Genomic DNA, 21,786 nt, shown 5'->3' with positions numbered 1-21,786 from the left:
CAAGTACTTGGTGTGAATAATTAATCTAGTTGAGCATTTAGTTCTGAGAAGCCCAATAATTAAAGAAAGGTGGGAATTCTCCTGGATTGTACATTTCTTGTTTTCTGATAGGAAAAAAGAAATAAAAATATCTGAAGAGAAATAACTTTCCATCACTGAATCTAAAACCAAACAAAAAAAACCAAACTCCTTACTGTCGAGTCGATTCCGACTCATAGCGACCCTATAGGACAGAGTAGAACTGCCCCATAGGGTTTCCAAGGAGCACCTGGTGGATTTAAACTGCTGGCCTTTTGTTAGCAGCCGTAACGCTTAACCACTGTGCCACCAGGTTTTCTAAGGAGTCATTTATTTCGTGGGTCTTTATATAGGAGGCGTTATATATCATAATAGGCAACTGACTTCAGTTGAATGTCCACAGAAAACAGGAACACAGAAAAATTAAATGTTTTGAAGCACTTCTAAAGTGATCTAAGGTAATATAATTTGGGAACATTATTTTTTGATCTTTTCATAGTATAGAGGGTCAGCGAAAAAGAGGAAGACCCTCAACGAGATGGATTGACACAGTGGCTGCATCAGTGGGCTCAAGCATAACAACGATTGTGAGGATGGCACAGGACCAGGCAGTATTTCATTCTTTTGTACATAGGGTTGCTGTGAGTTGGAATTATCTTGATGGCACCTAAAAACAATAACAGCTTTTCATAGAAAGAGAGAGTCTTGAGATGTGACCAGTGAATATATCCAGGGCTGAAAATTGGCTTTTATCTGCCCCAAATTGAGGGCCACTCCTTTTCCGTATGGATGCCATGGTGAATCCCTTTGTGACGGTGTAACCCTTTATGCCAGTCTTGACTGAGACAATGAAAGGACTTTACTTTGTATCAGAAAGCCTATGTAATTTATATTGTCCCCACACTTGCCCTCACCCCATCCTTTTACCTCTTTCACACAGGGTGCATTTGGAATTGGCTGAAGGAAGTTTAAATCACCCTTTAGATTGGAATGAAGTCTATGGTCTGGTCTCATTAGCAGAAATGGTAACCTACTGAGCTATTCAGCCCACACTGCACTGGCTTATAATTTATAAGACCAGTGACGATGCTTCTTGTAATGTATTATCAGCAGAAGATGCCAGTGGGTGAGAACCGCCGGTCAGAGCAGCGTGGAGACACCATAAGCTGGGGAGGGGTAGAAGCGGCTTTTCAGATGACAGGTCATGAGGCCATGGTGTGTCATAAAATAAACTAGTAGGGTGTTAATAGGTTTTTTTTTTTAAAAGGGAAATGGATTAGAAATTATCAGTGCCTTGCTCATGATTAAGGTATATACTGTTTTGTGAAGCTTTTGTTTCGGGCATTGGTGTGTGTGCATATGTGTACATATGTACTGTGTATATAAAATGATTCCTCACCGTGGGTTCTAGTTCAAAAACCTTGAAAATTAATGTGCTATATGAGTAAAAATTTAGTTTAAGTTTTACAGTATCATTAGTTATAATAAATTTGTAACTTTCATGTACAATCAGTACATAGCAGGAAAAAATGGCAGTTTTTTTCTTAGTAATAAGAGGCAAGACCGCTGTCACATGCAGCACTTGTTCCATCACAGACTGAGTAAAACAAAACCTTTTTTTTTTTTTTTAAGAGACGCGTTCTGTCAGAATGTGTGATGCTACTAAAACAAGAAGCATTCAGAGTAAAATATTTCGCTCTTTTTCCCTTTCCACAGATTTCTGGCCCCATCTGCTGGAACTTTTTTCTGTGGCCAGAAAAACAAAACACATACTGAAACAGTGGTTTTGTTCACTTGTTTTTAACATTTTAAAATAGACAGGCCTAAATTTAGGCCCGAAATCCAATAATTATTTTAGGTTTGGCTCATCTATTTAAGAACAATTTGTTGATCCCGATTCTAAAACCTGCAGCTTGCCTTCACTTAGTAATTAATGCTTAAGAAATCAAGATTCACTGTAAAAAATCCAGAAAAAAAAAAAAACTGCATGAAAACAAGAGCTTCTCACAAAGCATCACCGTCTTTAATTAAAATAGGAAAAAAAAAATTCAGAGACAAAACAATCCGTGGTCCTCTTCCCTTTACCAAATGGCTTAAATAAAAATGTGAAATTTAAAAGGAATTAAAACCAAAAGATATGTCTTAAAAAAAAACCTTTGGGAATCTTTTGTTGATAGAAGCAGCCATAACTTAGAGACACAGATCCAAGATGCTTTAAGAGGACAGGGAAAGTCATTTGGCAAACCATACAAACTCTGTGGCAATAGATAGAACTTGGAGCCAAACTAAAGAGGAGACCCTGAGGAAAGGAAAGGGGACAACCTTCGGAAAGTTTACAAAGAAGATCCTTGGAATGGCTGGTAAAAAAAACCTATTTGGAACTCACAAAACATTTTCTTACAGAAATGGTTATTGAATGCCTTGCCTTCTCCCATTCTTGAGAATTCAAAATAGTTTAAATTTTTAGAGCAGAGACACAGACTCGAATACCTTAGGTGCTGATAAACATAATTAATGTCACTGAATTGTACGTGTGGAGAAATGGCAAATGTTTTGTTATATATTTACCACAGTTTTCAAAATGGAAAATGGTCAGACTGATTATAGAAATACCTACATAGACCTGGCTGGTATCATAAGTAATAGAAGCAAACAGATGTGGGACAGAAGGGCATGGTGGGAACTACGTGGGCTAAAGAATAGGGGCCCCCTGCTCAGCACCAATTGGTTATAGCTATTTCCAGCCTATCAAAAGATGGTGGAGATCTAGATTTGGAGTGAAATCTCTCAATTTATTATTGACAATTAACTCATATTTTAAAGCCACTGTGTAAGTCAGCTCTTGGCTATGGGCTGCCAGTTTCCAACCTTGATTGTAGAGGCAGACAGCCTCTCCCGTTTTCAGGTCCACTGGACCAGCTTTTGACCTCCTCATCCCCTTTCTTCTCATTGAACCAGCTTTTGACCTTCTCCTCATCTCCTCTCTTCTCCCTGGACCAACTTTTGACCTTCTCCTCATCTTGTCTTCTCCCTGGACCAGCTTTTTACCTGTTCCTCATCTTCTCACTGGACCAGCTTTGAACTTTCTTGTCATCTCCTTTCTTCTCACTGGACCAGCTTTTGACCCTCTCCTCATTTCCTTTCTTCTCAAGGGACCAGCTTTTAACCTGTTCCTCATCTCCTGTCTTCTTACTGGACCAGCTTTTGACCTTCTCCTCAACTCCTATCTCCTCCTTATGCCTCCTGCTCTCCTTGCTCCAGCCCACACTAAGCAAAACAGCTGTAGTGGGCACAGAAGTAATTTTGACATTCATCCTGATACAGTGTGATTTTATCTAGCAAGCTTCAGCAAATGTGTCAAGTCTCTGGGAGTAGAGCCTGTTTCCTGTGGCCTTCCCTGGTGCCTCTTAGAGATTCCTTTCTTTCAGCCAGCTTAATCTCTATACTCACGTCAGCTCCTTTTAACTCCATAAACCAAAAAAAAAACAAATCCACTGCCGTCAAGTCGATTCCGACTCATAGCAACCCTATGGGACAGAGTAGAACTGCCCTGTAGAGTTTCCAAGGAGTGCCTGGGCCATAAAAAAAAAAAAAAAAATTTTTTTTTTTTTAATAGCGCCTTAAAATAACAGGTAATGCTTGCAGTTCTCAACCTTACGCACGTTACTGATTCCTGTCCTCCAGTAGCCACCTGTTCTTCTGCTTTACAGATCCTGTTTCTCTGTATCTCCGGGTATTCTTGCACCTGTAATTTTGGGTATTTATCAGATATCTGCAAATGGAGGGCACTGTGTCCATTTTATTCTCCTGTTCCCCACCAGTGTCAGCTTGTCTGCCGTTTATCCTAGTTTTTTTCCATAACTGAATTAAAATCATTTGCTTATTAATGGTCATTTTATTAATTTTAAATATTTTAGTCTGTGTGTGTTATCTTATGTCCACTGTTTATTCCTGTGCTACTTTGTAAACCATACATCAAAACCAGGGCTTAGAACCGGTTCTAAATGGTTCAGTCATGGCCGTCGGAAACAAGGCAGGGCTTCGAACTGGTTTGAAGTGGTTCAGTCATGGCTGAAGGAAACACGGGCAGCATACGCGTTATCTAGCAACCAGATCTCTTGCTTAGGCTTTTGACTCGAGTAGAAAACAGGCAGCAGTGCCCCGCTCAAAGATGGTAGCCAGCTGCACCACTTGGAATGTATGTTGCTTTCCCCACAGCCCTGCCAATAATCCAGTCTTCCGAATCAGGCTCCTGAAAAGTTTCCTGATGTGGGAGATTGGATCATGATGGAACCGTTTCGGACCAGTTTGAAGCCCCTGATCAAAACAGCATAACAGATCAAGAAAAGGCAAAGTACCGTTAGGCCACTTCTTGAGAAAGGGCCAGGAATTAGGAAATAGAAGTATTGCCAGGATCTCTGGGTTCTGCTCAACACAGCTCTGCCAGGGCCAAAAAGACAGAGACAGAGTTGGGGAGAATGAAACGCAACCTTATTGGTTGGCCAGGCAAGGAGACAGTCGAGGCTGTGTGCCATCCAAGGCTGCCTTGCAGGCAGCTTGTTGAGGCTGGTTTACAGAGGCAGGATCAGTTCAGGCACGGGGCGTTTTAGAATGAGTAAGCATCTTCTAAGGCCCTGGTTTGATTCCCTGCGCAGGAGGGACTTTGTCATTTTTGTTTGTTAACGTCAGCTTTCCACCCAGGGGTGGAGAATTTACCATGCATGAAACAGTTAATGAGCTAAAGGTTATCTGGAATGCCAGGATGGAGGGCAAGACCTGTTTCAGCCAATGCCACCTAGCTGATGGGTATTTGTTTACAGAGGTTCTGAGGAGGAAAAGAAAGAACTCTGGGAAATGGGCTGGGTGACGGGCTGTCTTGAGGCTCAGAAAAATGGCTCTATGGCACTAGCCCTGTCTTAGAAGTGGGAGAAAGTCAGAGATAAGTGTACAGCTTCTGTAGCATTTCAGACTAGGAGTGCAACAGCAAGGGAAAGACTTTGGGAGCTGGGATGGTTAGTTCTAGGAATACATTTTAATTTTAGTGACTGAAACTTCTTTTGACCAGTTGTTGGCCTCAGTACCATAAATATTAAAAGACTTTAGAATCACTGATAGTATGACCAGTAGACATAACAAAACAAAAATATGAACTTGTGAAAATTCAGATGAAAATGACTTTTAATAAACTTTTTGACCACCCATCAACTTTTATGGTTTAAACATTTGTGACTATGCAGTAATAGTAACTATAACATGTTTCACACTTACACAGTCAACAGTCCTGAGCTGTTTATATTTCTCACCGTGTTTAAACTCTACAACCCTAATTTATTACATTATTATTATACTTAATTTGTAAAAAATGTTTAATCAGATTATGTGCCTGAACTGTTAACTGCTACGCCAATAACTTTCAAATTTTTTTCACCACAGCCCGCAGTAAAACATACATTTTACGTTGTGAGCCAGTATACATACGTGTACAAACATGAGTGACTTACAGCTTTCATAAAATAATATTTACATTTACTATGAATAATCGCTGAGTCGGAATCAACTTGACAGCAACGGGTTTTGTTTTGTTTTTGGTTTATGAGTAATGCAGTCTAATGTTTTCTATTTCTTTAAAAAAAAAAAAAACTAGTTTTGGCCAACCAAATTGGTATCAGGACTCACTAATGGGTTGTTTGAAAAAAAAAAAAAAACCACTGTGTCATGTGCTAGCCATATATAGTACAGACACACACACAACATGAATGTATACAAATGCATACTGACAGGATGCACGGTGAATGGGCCGAAGCACTCCAAACCTGCACATTCTCAGGTGTACAGGCTTTTTTGTTGACTATAAGCCAGAGTCAAAACACTGTAATTTTCATAGGCTCATGGTTTTCTGTGTAAGGCTAGTGATAACTTACTTACAAAATCATCTCAACTAATAATGTTGCTGTGAAAAAGGGATTTTACTTTTTTCTTTTAAAACATTCCTTTAATATAACAAAGCTTTAAAACGTACAACAGTAATAAATTGGAAAAATAATTAAAATAACCTAAATAAAAACTTTCTTCCTCATAGAAACTCAGGGTTGTTGTTGGTAGGTGCTGTCGAGTAGATTCCAACTTAGGGCAACCCTGTGTACAACAGAGCAAAACACTGCCTGATCCTGCGCCATCCTCACAATTGTTGCTGTGCTTGAGCCCATTGTTTGCAGCCACTGTGTCAATCCATCTTGTTGAGGTCTTCCTGTTTTTTGCTGACCCTCTACCAAGCATGATGTCCTCTTCCAGGGGCTGATCACTCCTGACAACATGTCTGAAGTATGAGTTGTAGTCTCACCATTCTTGCTTCTAAAAAGCAGTCTGGTTGTACTTCTTCCAAGACAAATGTGTTCGTTCTTTTGGCAGTCCACGGTATATTCAGTATTCTTCGCCAGCACCACAATTCAAAGGCGTCAGTTCTTCTTCGGTCTTCCTTATTCATCATCCAGCTCTCGCATACCTGAGGAGATTGAAAACACCATGGCTTGGGTCAGGCTTACCTTAGCCTTCAAGGTGACATCTTTGCTTTTCAATACTTTAAGGAGGTCCTTTGTAGCAGATTTGCCCAATGCAATGTGTCTTTTGATTTCTTGGCTGCTGCTTCCATGGATGTTGATTTTGGATCCAAGTAAAATGAAATCCTTTGTAACTTCAGTCTTTTCTCCATTTATCATGATGTTGCTTATTGGTCCAGTTGTGAGGATTTTTGCAACCTTGCAGCAAGCAAGGTTTTGTCATCTGCATAACGCAGGTTTTTAATGAGTCATCCTCCAGTCCTGATGCCCTGTTCTTCATATAGTCTAGCTTCTCGGATTATTTGCTCAGCATACAGATTGAATAGGTATGGTGAAAGGATACAACCCTGAAGCACACCTTTCCTGATTTTATACCATGCAGTACTCCCTCATTTTGTTCAAATGACTGCATAGAAGTTGCTCAGGAGCACAATTAAGTGTTCCGGAATTCCCATTCCTCACAGTTATCCATAATTTATTACAGTCCACACACTGGAATGTCGTTAGCATAGTCAGTAAAACTCAGGTAAACATCTTTCTGGTATTCTCTGCTTTCAGTCAGAATCCATCTGACATCAGCAATGATGGTCCTGGTTTTATATCCTCTTCTGAATCCGGCTTGAATTTCTGGCAGTTCCCTGTCAATATACTGCTGCAGCTGCTTTTGAATGATCTTCAGCAAAATTTTGTTTGCATGTGACATTAATATTATTGTTTGATAATTTCCACATTCGCTTGGATCACCTTTTATGAGAGTAGGTGTAAACATGGATCTCTTCCAGTCAGGTAGCTGTGTTCCAAATTTCTTGGCATAGATGAGTGAGCGCTTCTAGTACTGTATCTGTTTTGTTTGTTGAAACATCTCAATTGGTATTTCGTCAATTCCTGGAGCCTTGTTTTTTGCCAGTGCTTTCAGTACAGCTTCGACTTCTTTCTTCAGTACCTTCAGTTCCTGCTCATATGCTGCCTCCTGGAACAGTTGAATGTCGACCAGTTCTTTTTGGTATAGTGACTCTCTATTCCTTCACCATGTTTTGATGTTTCCTGCACCGTTTAGTATTTTCCCGTAGATTCCTTCAGTATTGCAACTCAAGCCTTGAATTTTTTCTTCAGTTCTTTCAGCTTGAGAAATGCTGAGCGTGTTTGTCCCTTTTGGTTTTCTACCTCCGGGTCTTTGCACATGTCATTATAATACTTTGCCTTCTCAAGCCGCCCTTTGAAATCTTCTGTTAACCTCTTTTAGTTCATCATTTCTTCCTCACCCTTTAGCTACTCGATGTTCAACAGCAGGCTTCAGAGTCTCTTCTGACCTCGTTTTGGTCTTTTCTTTCTTTCTTGTCTTTTTAATGACCTCTTGCTTTCTTCATGTATGATATCCTTGATGTCATTGCACAACTTGTCTCATCTTTGCTCATTAGTGTTCAGCGCATCAATTCTTTTCTTGAGATGGTCTCTAAATTCAGGTGGGATATGCTCAAGGTCATAGTTTGGCTCCCGTAGACTTGTTCTAATTTTTTTCAGCTTTAGCTTGAACTTGCATATGAGCAATTGACGGTTTCTTCTGCAGTCGGTCCCCGGCCTTTTCTGACTGATGATACTAAGCATTTCCATCGTCTCTTTCCACAGATGTAGTTGATTTAACTCCTGTGTATTCCATTTGGTGAGGTCCACATGTATAGTCGCCATTTATGTTGGTGAAAGGCAATTGCAATGAAGAAGTCATTGGTCTTGCAAAATTCTATCATGTGATCTCCGGCATCGTTTCTGTCACCAAGGCCATATTTTCCAACTACTGATCTTTCTTCTTTGTCTCCAACTTCCGCATTCCAGTGATCAGTAATTATCAGTGCCTCCTGATTGCACGTTTGATCAATTTCAGACTGCAGAGGTTGGTAAAAATCTTAGTTTCTCCATCTTTGGCCTTAGTGGTTGGTACATAACTTTGAAGAATAGTCGTATGAACTGGGCTTCCTTGTTGGTATATGGGTATTATACTTTCACTGACAGCCAGTGTTGTACCTCAGGATAGATCTGGAAATGTTCTTTTTGATGATGAATGCAATGCCATTCCTCTTCAATTTGTCATTCCTGGCTTAGTAGACCATATGATTGTCCAATTTAAAATGGCTGATACCGGTCCATTTCAGTTCATGAGTGCCTAGGATATTGATGTTTATGTGTTGCATTTAATTTTTTACAATTTCCAATTTTCTTAGATTCATACTTCGTACATTCCACATCTAATTATTAACAGATGTTTGCAGCTGTTCTCTTTTTAGATCTCGCCACATCAGCAAAAGAAGGCCCCGAAAGCTTGACTCCATCCACGTCATTAAGGTTAACTCTACTTTGAGGAGGCAGCTCTTCCCCATTCATGTTTTGAGCGCCTTCCAACCTGAGGGGCTCATCTTCTGGCAACATATTCGGACACTGCTACTCATAAGATTTTCATTGGCTAATTCTTTTCAGAAATAGGTCGCGGGGTCTTTCTTCCTAGTCTGTCTTAGTCTAGAAGCTCAGCTGAAACCTGTCCGCCATGGGTGACCTGGCTTGTATTTGAATAGCAGTGGCATAGCTTCCAGCATCACAGCAACGTGCAAGCCCCCACCGTAAGACAAACTGACAGACGTGGGGGGACACAGGGTTGGGCAGACTTTAAAAATCGATTCATCCAGGTACGCATATGATGGCTTTATCCTCTCTACATCTTTTGTTCAATCTGTGCTTGAAATACTACTAGTCGAGAGCAGCTTTCAGGATAGTCCATTCCATTTTTTTTGGCTAGCAGTAAAGTGCTTTCATATACTGAGCTGCAGTCTGTCTTTCTGTTCATCTTCATCGTATCCTTTGTGTCAGCCTTGTAGATGTTTGAAGAAAACTCTCTCAAGTGGTTGCTTTGCAAAATTGAGCCCTGTAAAGTGACAGCAGATGTCACAGACACTTCAGTCTTGGTAACCCACATTGTGTCGATCTCACTGGAACAGGACCTGATGCAGTGCACAGCATTCGCAACAGCAGACGAATACCATCTTGGAAACCTCTCCCAAGATTTGACTGCCTGTGGATATGTCGAAGTGACAAGTTTGCCTAGAGGTACGTCTTGGACCTGGGGCCAACTAAGTTAAGATGTGCCAGAAAATAATGTTCCTATGACACTGTCTTAAATTTACGCTGGTTCGCATTTTAGTTTTCACTTGAAGAATTGTATCATAAACGTGGTGTTCAATCTCTTTATACGATGACATGTGAAGATAAGAATTAAAATGTATTCACAGAGAACTTAGTTCCCACAGATTCACATCAGGACGGCTCGTTAAGCTTTTATAGCATCACTGTTACTTGGGATGATCAAAGGCCATGTCACTCCTTTTCTGTCACATTAACAAGTTGTTTTGGTATTTCAGAAGAACCATGGAATTGGTAGAGATGTTCAGTTGTTATTGGCTGCTGTTGAGTTGACTCTGACTCCTGCCGATCCCGTGTATAACAGAAAAAATGTTGCCTAGTCCTCTGCCATCCACAGTTGTTGGTATGTTTGAACCATTGTTTGGCTGTTTTGTCAATCCATCTTATGGCGGGTTTCCCTCATTTTCACTGGGTTTCTGCTTTACCAAACATGATGTCCTTTTTTAGTGATCGATCTTTCCTGGTTACACATCCAAAGTGAGCAAGACGAAGTCTCGCCATCCTCACTTCTAAGGAGCATTCTGGTTGTATTTCTTTTAGACTGATTTGTAGAGCCTTTAATAAAACAAGCATTCACCATTACAGTCCTATTATAAAACTAACAAAATGAATTGAAATAGAAGACAAGCACAAAAAAGAAGAAAACCAAAACTTAATTGAGGATTTTAGGATAGTATCAGGAAGTAGTCTCATGAAAACAACCTGCTTTACATTAGAAAATAAATAATATAGAATATTTTGATGGAAGAAAATTTTACAGTGAAACTCTAGATAGCTAGATTGCCCACTACCCCACAAATTTATGAATTTACTTCAAAGTAGCAAAAATAGCAAGGTGAAAACCTGTTACAGACCCCACTGACCCCATGAGGTATAGCTGAAATGTCACTGTATATTTTTAGCCACAATGACCGAAGAGACCATTTCTGTTATTTGTCGGCAGAAACAAACATAGTTGACTTAGAAAAACAGAGCTGTGTCCAGAGTCTCTAAGATGACAGACTGCTGAGGGAGGTCTTTGTCTGACACTGAAGGTTCTCAGCCATGTGGCTTTAGGTGCTGCAGAACTGAGAGCTGTGTGTGCCATTTTTACTGCCCTGGGTCTTCTGTTCATTTTATGTTGCTTTTGGCTACATGGAGCCCTGGTGGCACGGTTGAAGAACTCAGACTGGTAACCAAAAGTTCGACCATTTGAATCTACCAGCCGCTCCTTGGAAACCCTATGGGGCCATTCTCCTCTTTCCTATAGGGTCACTATGACTCGGAATCTACTTGATGGGAACAGGTTTGGTTTTTTGGGTTTTTGGCTATATAGGTGAACTTTGTCCTGTGTAGGATATGGTACGTGGGGAAGTCAGAGTTCACCCAAAACAGGTAGTTGAGGATTTGATCTCTATCTGAATCCTTCACCCCCTCTCCCAGCCTCTGTCAAGTATTTGGGATCTTTGAGGATGCTAATTTTAAGTTAAAAATTATATATAACCTTTCACTATTAATATTGATACACTAATATATTGTTTATAATTTACATTATAGAATTGTGTGCCATTGAGTTGATTCTGACTCATAGTGACCCTATAGGATAGAGTGGAACCGCCCCATAGGGTTTCCTAGTCTGTAATCCTTATGGTTCGTGTGAAAGCTGAACAATGAATAAGGAAGACTGAAGAAGAATTGATGCCTTTGAATTATGGTGTTGGCGAAGAATATTGAATGTATCGTGGACTGTCAAAAGGCTGTCTTGGAAGACGGACAGCCACAATGCTGTTATCGTGTTATCAGGAGGGATCAAACCCTTGAGAAGGACATCAGCCTGGGTAAAGTACAGGTTCAGCAAAAAACAAGAAGACCCTCAGCGAGATGGATTGACACAGTAGCTACAACAGTAGGCTCAAGCCAAACAATGATTGTGATGATGGTGCAGGACTGGACAGTGTTTCTTTTTGCTGTACATAAGGTCACTGTGAGCCAGAGTCAGCTGGATGGCACCTAACAACAACAGTCATCTTCATGGAAGAAGATGGCCAGGTCTTTTCTTCCGTGGAGCCATTGGTGGGTTCAAACCGCTGACCTTTGTGTTAACAACTAAGTGCTTAACCAGGGCTCCTCTACATTATAGAATAATATTTATATACTTACAGTAGGTATTACTATACTAATTTATATTAGGTAGCTGCTTATTGATGACCACCACCCACCTGTCACTTTATTGTACTGTGGTGGCTTGCATGTTGCTATGATGGTGGGAGCTATGCCACTGGTATTTTAAGTGCCAGCAGGGTCACCCATGGTGGACAGGGTTCAGTGGAGCTTCCCGACTAAGACAGACTAGGAAGAAAGGCCTTGGAGATCTGTTTCTGAAAAGTAGCCAGTGAAAACCTCACGGATCACAACAGAACTTAGTTGGACTTGCTTGCTTTGGGACATGTCATCAGGAAGGATCAGTCACTGGAGGGAGACATCATGTTTGGGGAAGTAGAGGGCCTAGGAGGGTGAAGGAGACCCTTGGTGAGTTGGATTGTCACGGGAGCTCTGGCAGTGGACTGAAGCGAACACAATGCTCATGACGGTGACACTAGACTGGGCAGCATTTCATTCTGTTGTACATAAGGTCACCGTGAGCTGGAGTCGACTTGGTGGCAGCTATTTTTTTTGTCTACTTATTGATGAATATTTGTATAATTATATATACTTAATAATATTTAATATTTAAGTGGTTGAAATATTTAAATAGTGAAGTGACTGTTTTGGTAGTTCTCATGAATAACTGAAATCAGATATGTTTTGAAACGGTCAGTATCCTTATTTTTGAATATTTTCTATTGTTCCACACTTTAAACAATATACCCGAAAATTCAGCAGAATGAGTAGTTCGAGAAGCTTCTTAAAATTATGTTATTAATAAAATGGTATTTAAAAGACACTGTATTAGTGTTTCTTAAAATTTTATTTTAAACCTATTTTATAGAAAGTGTAATTCTTGAACCTTAGTTGTATTGAAACTAAGATTTTAATATTTACTAGCTGGACTAGTGATTACTGAGTCAAAATGGGTGTGAACGAGCAGTTTTAAATAGCACTAATAATATTACAGGTTGTATGAATGTTTTGTGAAGGTAATATTTTCTGGTCTTTTCATTTCCATGTTTTAAATAGTTTCTGAGAACTTAGCAGAAAGATAGGCATTGTATGTAGCACTTAATCCTGTACAGAGAAGTGGTTGCAGGTCCTCGATCATCACGTTCAAAGGTGATTCTTACACTTTATGGCATAGCTTTCCTTTCATTTATTTTAAATCATAGATGCAGCAAATATTTTGGTGATGGGCGTAGAAAATTCTGCAAAAGAAGGTGATCCTGGAATAATATTCTTCTTCAGGTAAGACAAGGAACAACTCATTGGGAGAAGTGTTCACCGTCAGGTAATGGTGGGCTTTGAAGGTACAGGTGTATCTCTTTTAACAGTAAATGTGTTCAGAAATTATTTGATTTGAATTTCTGTCACGTGATTCTTATTTATCTAGGAGAGTTTGTCAATTTTTTTTTTTTCTGGTAAATCCCCTTTACGTCTTTATTTGTTGTAAAATAAAGAAAAAGCAAGTAAATAACCATTCTCCCAATCGGTCTTCATTTGTAAACCTGGGCTTTCATCTGCTGCGTTGACGGAAAGCACCTTTTTTCCTGTTCCTCTTCAGTGCCCCTTCACAGAGTCCTGCCACCTCCCCTGCTGTCTTTTCCTTCTTGACATTTTTTTCCTTTTCTTTCTTCTCCTTTGGTAACTCTTCAGTATTTTATTTCCCTGTCCAGAGACTTCATATTAGGACCCTGACTGACTCACTTTTTATTTGTAGGGGAGGAGGAAGATGTGGCAGTCTGCTTCCATAAAGATTACACCTTGGAAACCCTTGGGGCAGTTCTCTTCTGTCCTATAGGGTTGTTACGAGGGGAATTGACAGCAACGGTGTTAATACCAAATTCTACAGAGTAGCTGACTGGGAATGATACTGAGGATAGAAGCCCCTTAAAATAATCTCCTATTATCCTCACAACACTTGATGAAAGTCTTTTATTCCCAGTTGCAACCGAGGAAACTGAGGGTCAAACGGTTTAGTCCATTACCCAGTCACATGGCTAATAAGTGACGGAACAGAAACATGGAATGTCCATAGTAATTCAAACTTTTTTAAAGTTTTTATGGTCTTAGTCCTTAATATTTGATGAAAACTGGAAGGTCTGTCTTTGTTTCTGTTAATGCCTCATCTTCCTTTTGACCCTAAATTTAGAGGTAATCAAGATTTCCGCATTTATTCCAAGTACAATAGTAGCATCCCGGATGACTCAAGTGAGGTATTTGGGTTTCTGCAGAAACCCTGGTGGCATAGTGGTTAAGAGTTCGGCTGCTAACCAGAAAGGTCGGCAGTTCAAATCCACCAAGCACTTCTTGGAAACCCTATGGGGCAGTTCTCCTCTGTCAGAATTGACTCGACAGCAGTGGGTTTGGTTTTAGTTTGGTGGGCCTGTACTATCCAGCAGAAACATACATGCAAACCAGGAGTACAAACTTCATATGGACTTGTAGGTTTTCCAGTAGGCACATTAAAAAAAAAAGATGAAATTAATTTTAAATGCACTAATATCACAGGTTACCTGAAATTAATTTTAATATTTTTTTAAATACAGCATATCTAAAATATCATTTCAACATGTAATCAATCTAGAAATAATTGATGTAATATTTTATAGTCTTTGAAATCTGGTGTGCGTTTTACACTGACAGCGTATCTCAGTTTGAACGAGGCGCATTTCAGTGCTCAGTAGCCACATGAGGTTTCTAGGTACCATGTTGCTCAGCACAGCTTTAGACAGAGGGGTACACAGTCACAAGACCTTTGTTCTACCTGGAAGTGATTTTCTGAACTGATGCCATGGCTGTGGCTTTAAGTACCTCTCAAATCCATAACCTCAGGCCCTGTCTTGGACTGTTGTACAACCTGCTAACTGGTCTCCCTGCCCGCCTTCTTCCTGCACTGCCAGCCTGTCTGTTACAGGCACGGTAACTCTGTAAGAGGTAGTTCTGGTCACTACACTCTCCTGCAGCAACGGTGTTAATACCAAATTCTACAGAGTAGCTGACTGGGAATGATACTGAGGATAGAAGCCCCTTAAAATAATCTCCTATTATCCTCACAACACTTGATGAAAGTCTTTTATTCCCAGTACTCAAAAACCCATGGATTTTGACCGGACTTCTTATCACAGCACAAAGTTCCTTCAGGGTTGGCTCCTGCCTGCCTGTCTAACTTATTGCCCACGAGTTGCCCACACTGCCTTGCACCCCTTCTCAGAGCCGGTGCTGTTCCCTCTACCTCATTGCATTGCCTCCTCTTGTTGACTCACCGGGCTCCCTCTGCTGGTCCTTAAAGCTAGGTGTTGCCCTGCTGGGCATGCCATGGTATGCTCTGCGTAATTGTTGTAGCACCTGTCACATTCTGTTGTAGCTGGTGGTTTAAGTGTCAGTCCTTTCTAGATTGGGAGTTCCTTGAGCATAGGAACTAGACTGTACTCATCTTTGTTTTTCAAGTGCTAAGCACAGACCCATACATGTACTAAGCACGTCGCTCAAGAAATGCTTAAAGAATGACGTGGGGTCATAAAATTTTTAGCCTTCCTTTCCCACCTGTGCATCCGCCAGCGCGTAACTCATAGCCATAGCATCTCTTTTTCTTTATTACCTAAAACAAACCGACACATCAAACTTCAGAAATCAAATAAAACAAGTTCATTTATAGTTTCGAGGTCTTAAATTCTGTCAGAGCCAGAACTGGATTCGGAGGGACTCCTGTGGCTTCATCATAGTTCTTCTCTGAGCACTGTCGGGATGCATTGTTCCCTAGCTGCTTTCAGCAATCAGAGGCTGTAATTTATCTCATTCTCTTCATTCTTCTACTATTAAAGCATGCTCCTTTATTCTTTTCCCATAGCAGACTCTGCCCTAATGCCAGCTAAGACAAGGTCTCTCAAAATTTCCTTATTCTGATTTCTGTACATCAGAATTGAACAGGTATGAAACAATCTAGATATGTGAAGTTATGTAGCATTACATAATAGTTATTTCTAAAAACCATGTGATAAATCAAATCTCTGAGAGATCAGCATTTGTCAAGAGTCAGAAAATGGCCCTTAGTTTAGCAAGTCCGTCTAGGGCCCATGATGTCAGATGAATCAATAAATCCTATTTTTAAAAATTGTATCCCGGATGTATACAAGAAGTTCCCTAAGCATGGCGGCTTTATGTTCTGACCTTAAAGCTTGTATTCCACCTTTAACTTAGTTGATTCTTTCATTCTTTTAAATCAGGGAAGGAGCTGCTGTGTTTTGGAATGTGAAGGACAAAACTGTAAGTATAAATAAAAGTGTAAAAATGTGGTTTTCTGACAATAAATTGTTAAAAGCAAAATAGTTAGCTCCCAATAACTGAGCTATTAGAAAGTAAACTGACAAATAATCCATGACTTATTTGCTCTATATTATATATTCATTCTAACAGTTTTATTTTCCAAAATATCTTGTCTTTTGGCTTTTTTTTTAGTTTCCTACATGGTCCATTCTTTGGGCACACACTAATTTGTGGAGAGTCAAAATGGCTCAGAACCAGGCCAGCCACAGTATAAACAGAAGGAAGTATATTATGTTTGCATTTGATAATCTTCAAAAGAATAATGTACACACAGTTAATTGGGAGCTGTTTGCACTGAGACTTATTTTAAATCAGGTTTTCTAGAACTTTATGATTCATGGGAAGTAATTTCTTTAATACCCAAATCAGAATTTGTTTGATACAACCTCTTAAGAGGCAGTTTGGTAACATGCATCAAAATTTTATATTTAACTCAGCAATTTTACACCTAGAAAGTTATCCAAGGAAAGTTATGCATGGGGAATTAGGTGCAAAAGTGTTCATCAAAATATTATTTATAATAGCAAAACTAGAAATAATAATAGAAAGTTTGTTAAATATATCCATAGGATAGATTACCCTGCAGCTCTTAGAAGTCACGTGAAAAACTATTTCTGGGAAATTTCCTATGTGATACGGTTAAGTTAAAAGAACAGGTTACAAAATGTAACCAATGTAATACCAGCGCTGGTTTAAAAATATGTTTCATATAATCCCAGTTTTACTAAAAGGCGACACATACACACACACACACACACACACACACACGGGAAGTCCTGGAGAAAAGGAAATATAAATAACCAATAAATATAAGAACATTTTATTCTACTTTACTAATAAAAAAATACAAATTGGCTATTTGAAGTAGCAAAGATTTAAAAAACTGACAATATCCAGTATTTCTTAAGAGCATTCTCACAAATGATGTTTGAATTCTAAAACTGGAAAAACTATTTTGGACAGCAGTTTAACAACATCTACCAAATTTATAAGTATGCATGTCTTCTAACAGCTCCTAAAGAAATATTCCCATGAGGCCACAAAGATAGATGCGTAAGGATGGTTTGTTGTAACACTGTAATGGTGAACAGTAGAAGTAGTCCCCCACTGACAGATGTAGGATGGTTAAATAAATTGTGGTTACTTCATTAAAGAGAATTTAAAAAAAAAAAACAAAAAACCACTGCCGTCAAGTCGACTCCGATTCATAGCGACCCTATAGGACAGAGTAGAACTGCCCTATAGAGCTTCCAAGGAGCGCCTGGTAGATTCAAACTGCTGACCTTTTGGTTAGCAGCCACAGCTCTTAACTACTACACCACTGGGGTTTCCTTAAAGAGAACAGCATTGAAAAATGTTCATATGCATAGTATGAGCCTACATTCTATGAAAAGCAAAATAAACACAGAAAAAAAACTGTGGAAAGGTATGTCCCAATTTTAATGATGGTTCGCTCTGAGAATCAGGAGAGGAGAGAACTTCATTTTCTACACTTCTGTGGTGTTTAAAAGGAGCCCTGGTGGTGCAGCAGTTACGTGCTCAGCTGTTAACCAAAAGGTCAGTGGTTCAAACCCACGAGTCACTCCGCAGGGGAAAGGTCTGCTTCCATAAAGATTATAGCCTTGGAAATCCTATGGGACAGTTCTACTCTGTTTTATAGGGTCACCATTAGTCAGAATCGACTCAACAGTGAGAGCCGGGTGCGGTTTAAATTTTGACAAGTATGCTACTTTTACTTTAAAAAAGAAAAAAAAAGACTTAAAGAATATAAACAAAAGTGTTACTAGTAATTTTCTTTGGATTGTGAGAAACTGATCATTTTTATTGTCTTTATGATCATCCATGTTTTCCGTATTTAAAAGCAAATTAAAGTGTCATTCTGATTAGTTTAATATCACAATAAACTTGCCTTTTAAAAAATTTCCTGGAAAACCAAGCACACTGTGGAGACCATGGCCTAGGGGAACATCTAGCTCAATTGGCATAACATAGTTTATAAAGAAAATGTTCTACATTCTACTTTGGAGAGTAGCTTTTGGGATCTTAAAAGCCTGTGAGCAGCCATCTAAGATACTCCACTGGTCTCACCTCTTCGGGAGCAAGGGAGAATGAAGAAAACTAAAGATAAAAGGGAAAGATTAGTCCAAAGGACTAATAGACCACAATTACCATGGCCTCCACCAGACTGAGTCCAGTAGAGGTATATGGTGCCCAGGTACCACCACTGACTGCTCTGACAGGGATCACAATAGATGGTCCGAGACAGAGCTGGAGCAAAATGTAAAACAAAATTCTAACTCACAAAAAAAGACCAGACTTACGGGCCTGGCAGAGACTAGAGATATCCCAGGAGTATGGCCCCTGGACATCCCTGAGGTTCACCCTTCAGCCAAAAATTAGATAGGTCCATAAAACAAAAGGAGACTAAAGGGGTGCACCAGCCCAGGGGCAAAGACTAGAAGGCAGGAGGGAACAGGAAAGCTGGTTAATAGGGAACCCAAGGTTGAGAAGGGAGAGTGTTGACATGTCGTGGGGTTGTTAACCATTGTCGCAAAACAGTATGTGTACTAACTGAGAAGCTAGTTTGTTCTGTAAGCCTTCATCTGAAGTACAATTAAAAAAGAAAAAAAAAACTAAGCACTGAAGAAATGTCATTAAATACAATAAAAATGTTATATAATCATTAACACTAATAACATACTCATACTGAGAGAGTCAGTTACAATTTCAGATAAATTTTCCTTTCCTATCAGATGAAGCATGTGATGCAAGTCCTAGAAAAACACGAAGTTCAGCCCTACGAAATTACGTTGGTACACTGGGAAAACGAAGAGCTTAACTACGTAAAAGCAGAGTAAGCAACTTCCTATTAAATATACGAAAAAGGCCCTTGGAATAAGCTGGGAAAAGCCTTAGAGTTAACAGGTTACTTATGAATTTGGAGACAGTGTTTAAGGAAGAAGTTATTCCAGCAAATGCAAAGCCTAAATAATACAACAGCTACTCATGGATAAACATTATTTTTCTAACTTCTCAAGCTACCCAGAAATTAAAACAAGTAGAGTAACCCCAAGATGGTAAGTTTTCTAAGCAGCCTAAATCAGTAAAATAGTATGCCTTTGTTGTGGATTACATTGTGTCCCCCAAAAATGTGTTTCAACTTGGTTAGTCTATGATTTCCAGTATTGTGTGATTGTCTGCCATTTTGTCATTTATTGTGACTTCCCTGTGTGTTATAAACCATACCTCTGTGATGTTAATGTAGGATTACCAGCAGTTATGGTAACGAGGCAGGACTCAATCTACAAGATTAGGTTGTATCTTGAGTCAATTTCTTTTGCAATATAAAAGAGAGAAGCGAGCAGAGAGACAGGGGACCTCCAGGAGAATAGGGCATCCTTTGGACCTGGGGTTCCTGCATTGAGACACTCCTAGACCAGGGGAAGATTAATGACAAAGACCTTCCTCAGAGTCAACAGAGAGAGAAAGGCTTCCCCTGGAGCTGGCACTCTGAATTCAGACTTCTAGCTTCCTAGACTGTGAGAGAACGTATTTCTCTTTGTTAAAGCCAAAGCCATCCACTTGTGGTATTTCTGTTACAGCAGCACTAGATGACTGAGACAGCCTGTTCAGTTCCAAAGCCATCCCTTCTGTACTGTGCGGCATGGCGCCTAACTGCCATGCTTTACTATAGCAGCATAGAGGGATGTGAGGGCAGAGGGAGCAGACAGCATGTACAAGATAGAAAGATGTCTTTCCTTATGGAGTTGCCTGCCTAGTGGAGTGTTAAGGAGAAAAAAAATAGGTTCTTAAGAAAGGAAGTGATAAAGCAGAGTTTTTGGAAAATTTGAGAGAGACACTAGCCATAGAATGACCAGATGGTAATGATAGCCATATTGGTCTCCTAGGACTGTTGTGACAAAGCACCACAAACTGGGTGGCTTCCAATGACAGAAAATTCATTTCCTCACAGTTCTGGAGTCTTGGAGTTCAAAATCAAGGTGTCGCTAGGGCCATGCCCTCTCCAAAGGCTGTGGGGTAAGATCCTTCTTATCTCTCCCAGCTTCTGGTGGCCCCGGGCATTCCTTGGCTGTTGGCAGCATCACTCCAGTCTCTGCATCTGTTTTCACATGGCTGCCTTCCCTCTGCATCTCTTCTTCTCTTATTGTAAGGGCATCAGTCGTGTTAGATTAGGGCCCACCCTACTCCGGTGTGATCTCATGTTAATTTACTTCTACAAAGACGCTTTTTCCAAATAAAGTCCTAGTCACAGGTACAGTGGTCAGGACTTCAGCATATCGTTGGGGGATCCAAATCAGTCCATAACAGTGGCCGGTGTTGATTTAGTACTCACCACGTGCTAGGCACTGTTCTGAGTGCTTGCCCTGTACTATTTCATGTGATCCTCTCGAAAACCCTGTGACACTGTTGCAGTCAACTGGCTTTCAGATGAGGTTCAGCTATGTCTTGCCTACAGGCACCTGAGAAGTAAGCAAGGGCCTGGGTCCATAGCAGTTGCAGTAGAAAGCAAGAGCGTGAGCCAAAGAGACACATCAGTCAAGGAGCTGATAGAATTTGATTCACTTTATTAATGATGACCCACTCAGTCTTGTGGTTATAGCTCCTGTGATTCCCCAGTGTGCTCTACTGCCAGATCAAGCTATGGCTTAATAGGCGCTCGCCCTCTACCCACCCACAGACATACACAATACTGCTTTGTAGCCTGTAGAGGAGTAAAGTCATCAACTCTCTGAGTCCCAGAGTCAGCTATCTGGTTTCTTGTCAGAAAGGTAATCATAGCTGCCACTTTCCTGTCAGGGTTGTGATGGGGGTCCCACCCTTGAATCCAGGGACTGACCTGTGTATGGGCCGAGCTCACTCCCAGAGCATCTCGTAAACTCTGCTCTCTTCTGTCTGCTCTTTTTTCTCCACCTCAGTTGTCAGAGCAAGTCCTGGCTTTCAGCCCCACCCCTCCAGCAGGCCTCCTCTTCATCTCCTTTTTGCAAAGGTTTCCCCTGTGTTTTTCCCATTTCCATGTGACGTTTCTACTCACAGATTTCCTCCCTCCCCCCATGTCCCCAGTCCTTTCTGAAGTTCTCCACACGGACACGGTTGACAACTTCCCAGCCTCCCTTCTCACGCCCGCCACGTCAGGGTGATCTTATATTACACTGTGCATAGTCGTATATTCAGCATTTTTTCACTTAGCAATTTACTGTGAACATTTTCCCTTGCTATAAATATCCTTCTAAAGCATGCTTTTTAAAATTGTGTTATGTGGAAATACTGTAATTAAAACCTTTCACCTGCCGAACATTAGTTTTTTCCTTATTTTTTACTATTAAATACGTGACCACAAGAAGTTTTTTGTACACAGATGTTTCTTTGCACCTTTGTTTATTTCCTCAGGATAAATTCCTAGAAATGAAATTACTTGCACCAAAAGGAATGAGAGGATTTATAAGACTCTTGATACAAATTGCCAAAATTATCTCTAGAAAGATTATAAAGTGACTTTTTCAAAAAAAGAAATTGAAGTGCTTTTTAAAATTTAGAAGATACTTTTTGT

General features: G+C 40.1%; 1 protein-coding gene across 10 annotated transcripts in view; it reads left to right on the top strand.

Moving 5' to 3' along the window:
- The window catches only part of RMND1 (required for meiotic nuclear division 1 homolog), a 59,801-nt gene that overhangs the window by 10,285 nt on the left and 27,730 nt on the right, over window positions 1-21,786 (top strand). For all 10 annotated transcript variants that reach the window (XR_002785614.2, XR_002785620.2, XM_064292255.1 and 7 more), the window contains exons 3-6: window positions 9,560-9,668; window positions 13,064-13,139; window positions 16,118-16,157; window positions 18,971-19,071. Coding sequence is in view for 8 of the 10 variants with exons in the window: in XM_064292255.1 (XP_064148325.1) it covers window positions 9,560-9,668; window positions 13,064-13,139; window positions 16,118-16,157; window positions 18,971-19,071 (326 nt within the window). In the remaining 2 variants the exon portion in view is untranslated. The remainder of the gene's footprint in view (window positions 1-9,559; window positions 9,669-13,063; window positions 13,140-16,117; window positions 16,158-18,970; window positions 19,072-21,786) is intronic.

The sequence above is a fragment of the Loxodonta africana genome, chromosome 1, assembly GCF_030014295.1.
Source record: "Loxodonta africana isolate mLoxAfr1 chromosome 1, mLoxAfr1.hap2, whole genome shotgun sequence".
Classification (NCBI taxonomy): Eukaryota; Metazoa; Chordata; class Mammalia; order Proboscidea; family Elephantidae; genus Loxodonta; species Loxodonta africana.
This window is presented reverse-complemented; position numbering and strand designations above follow the sequence as displayed.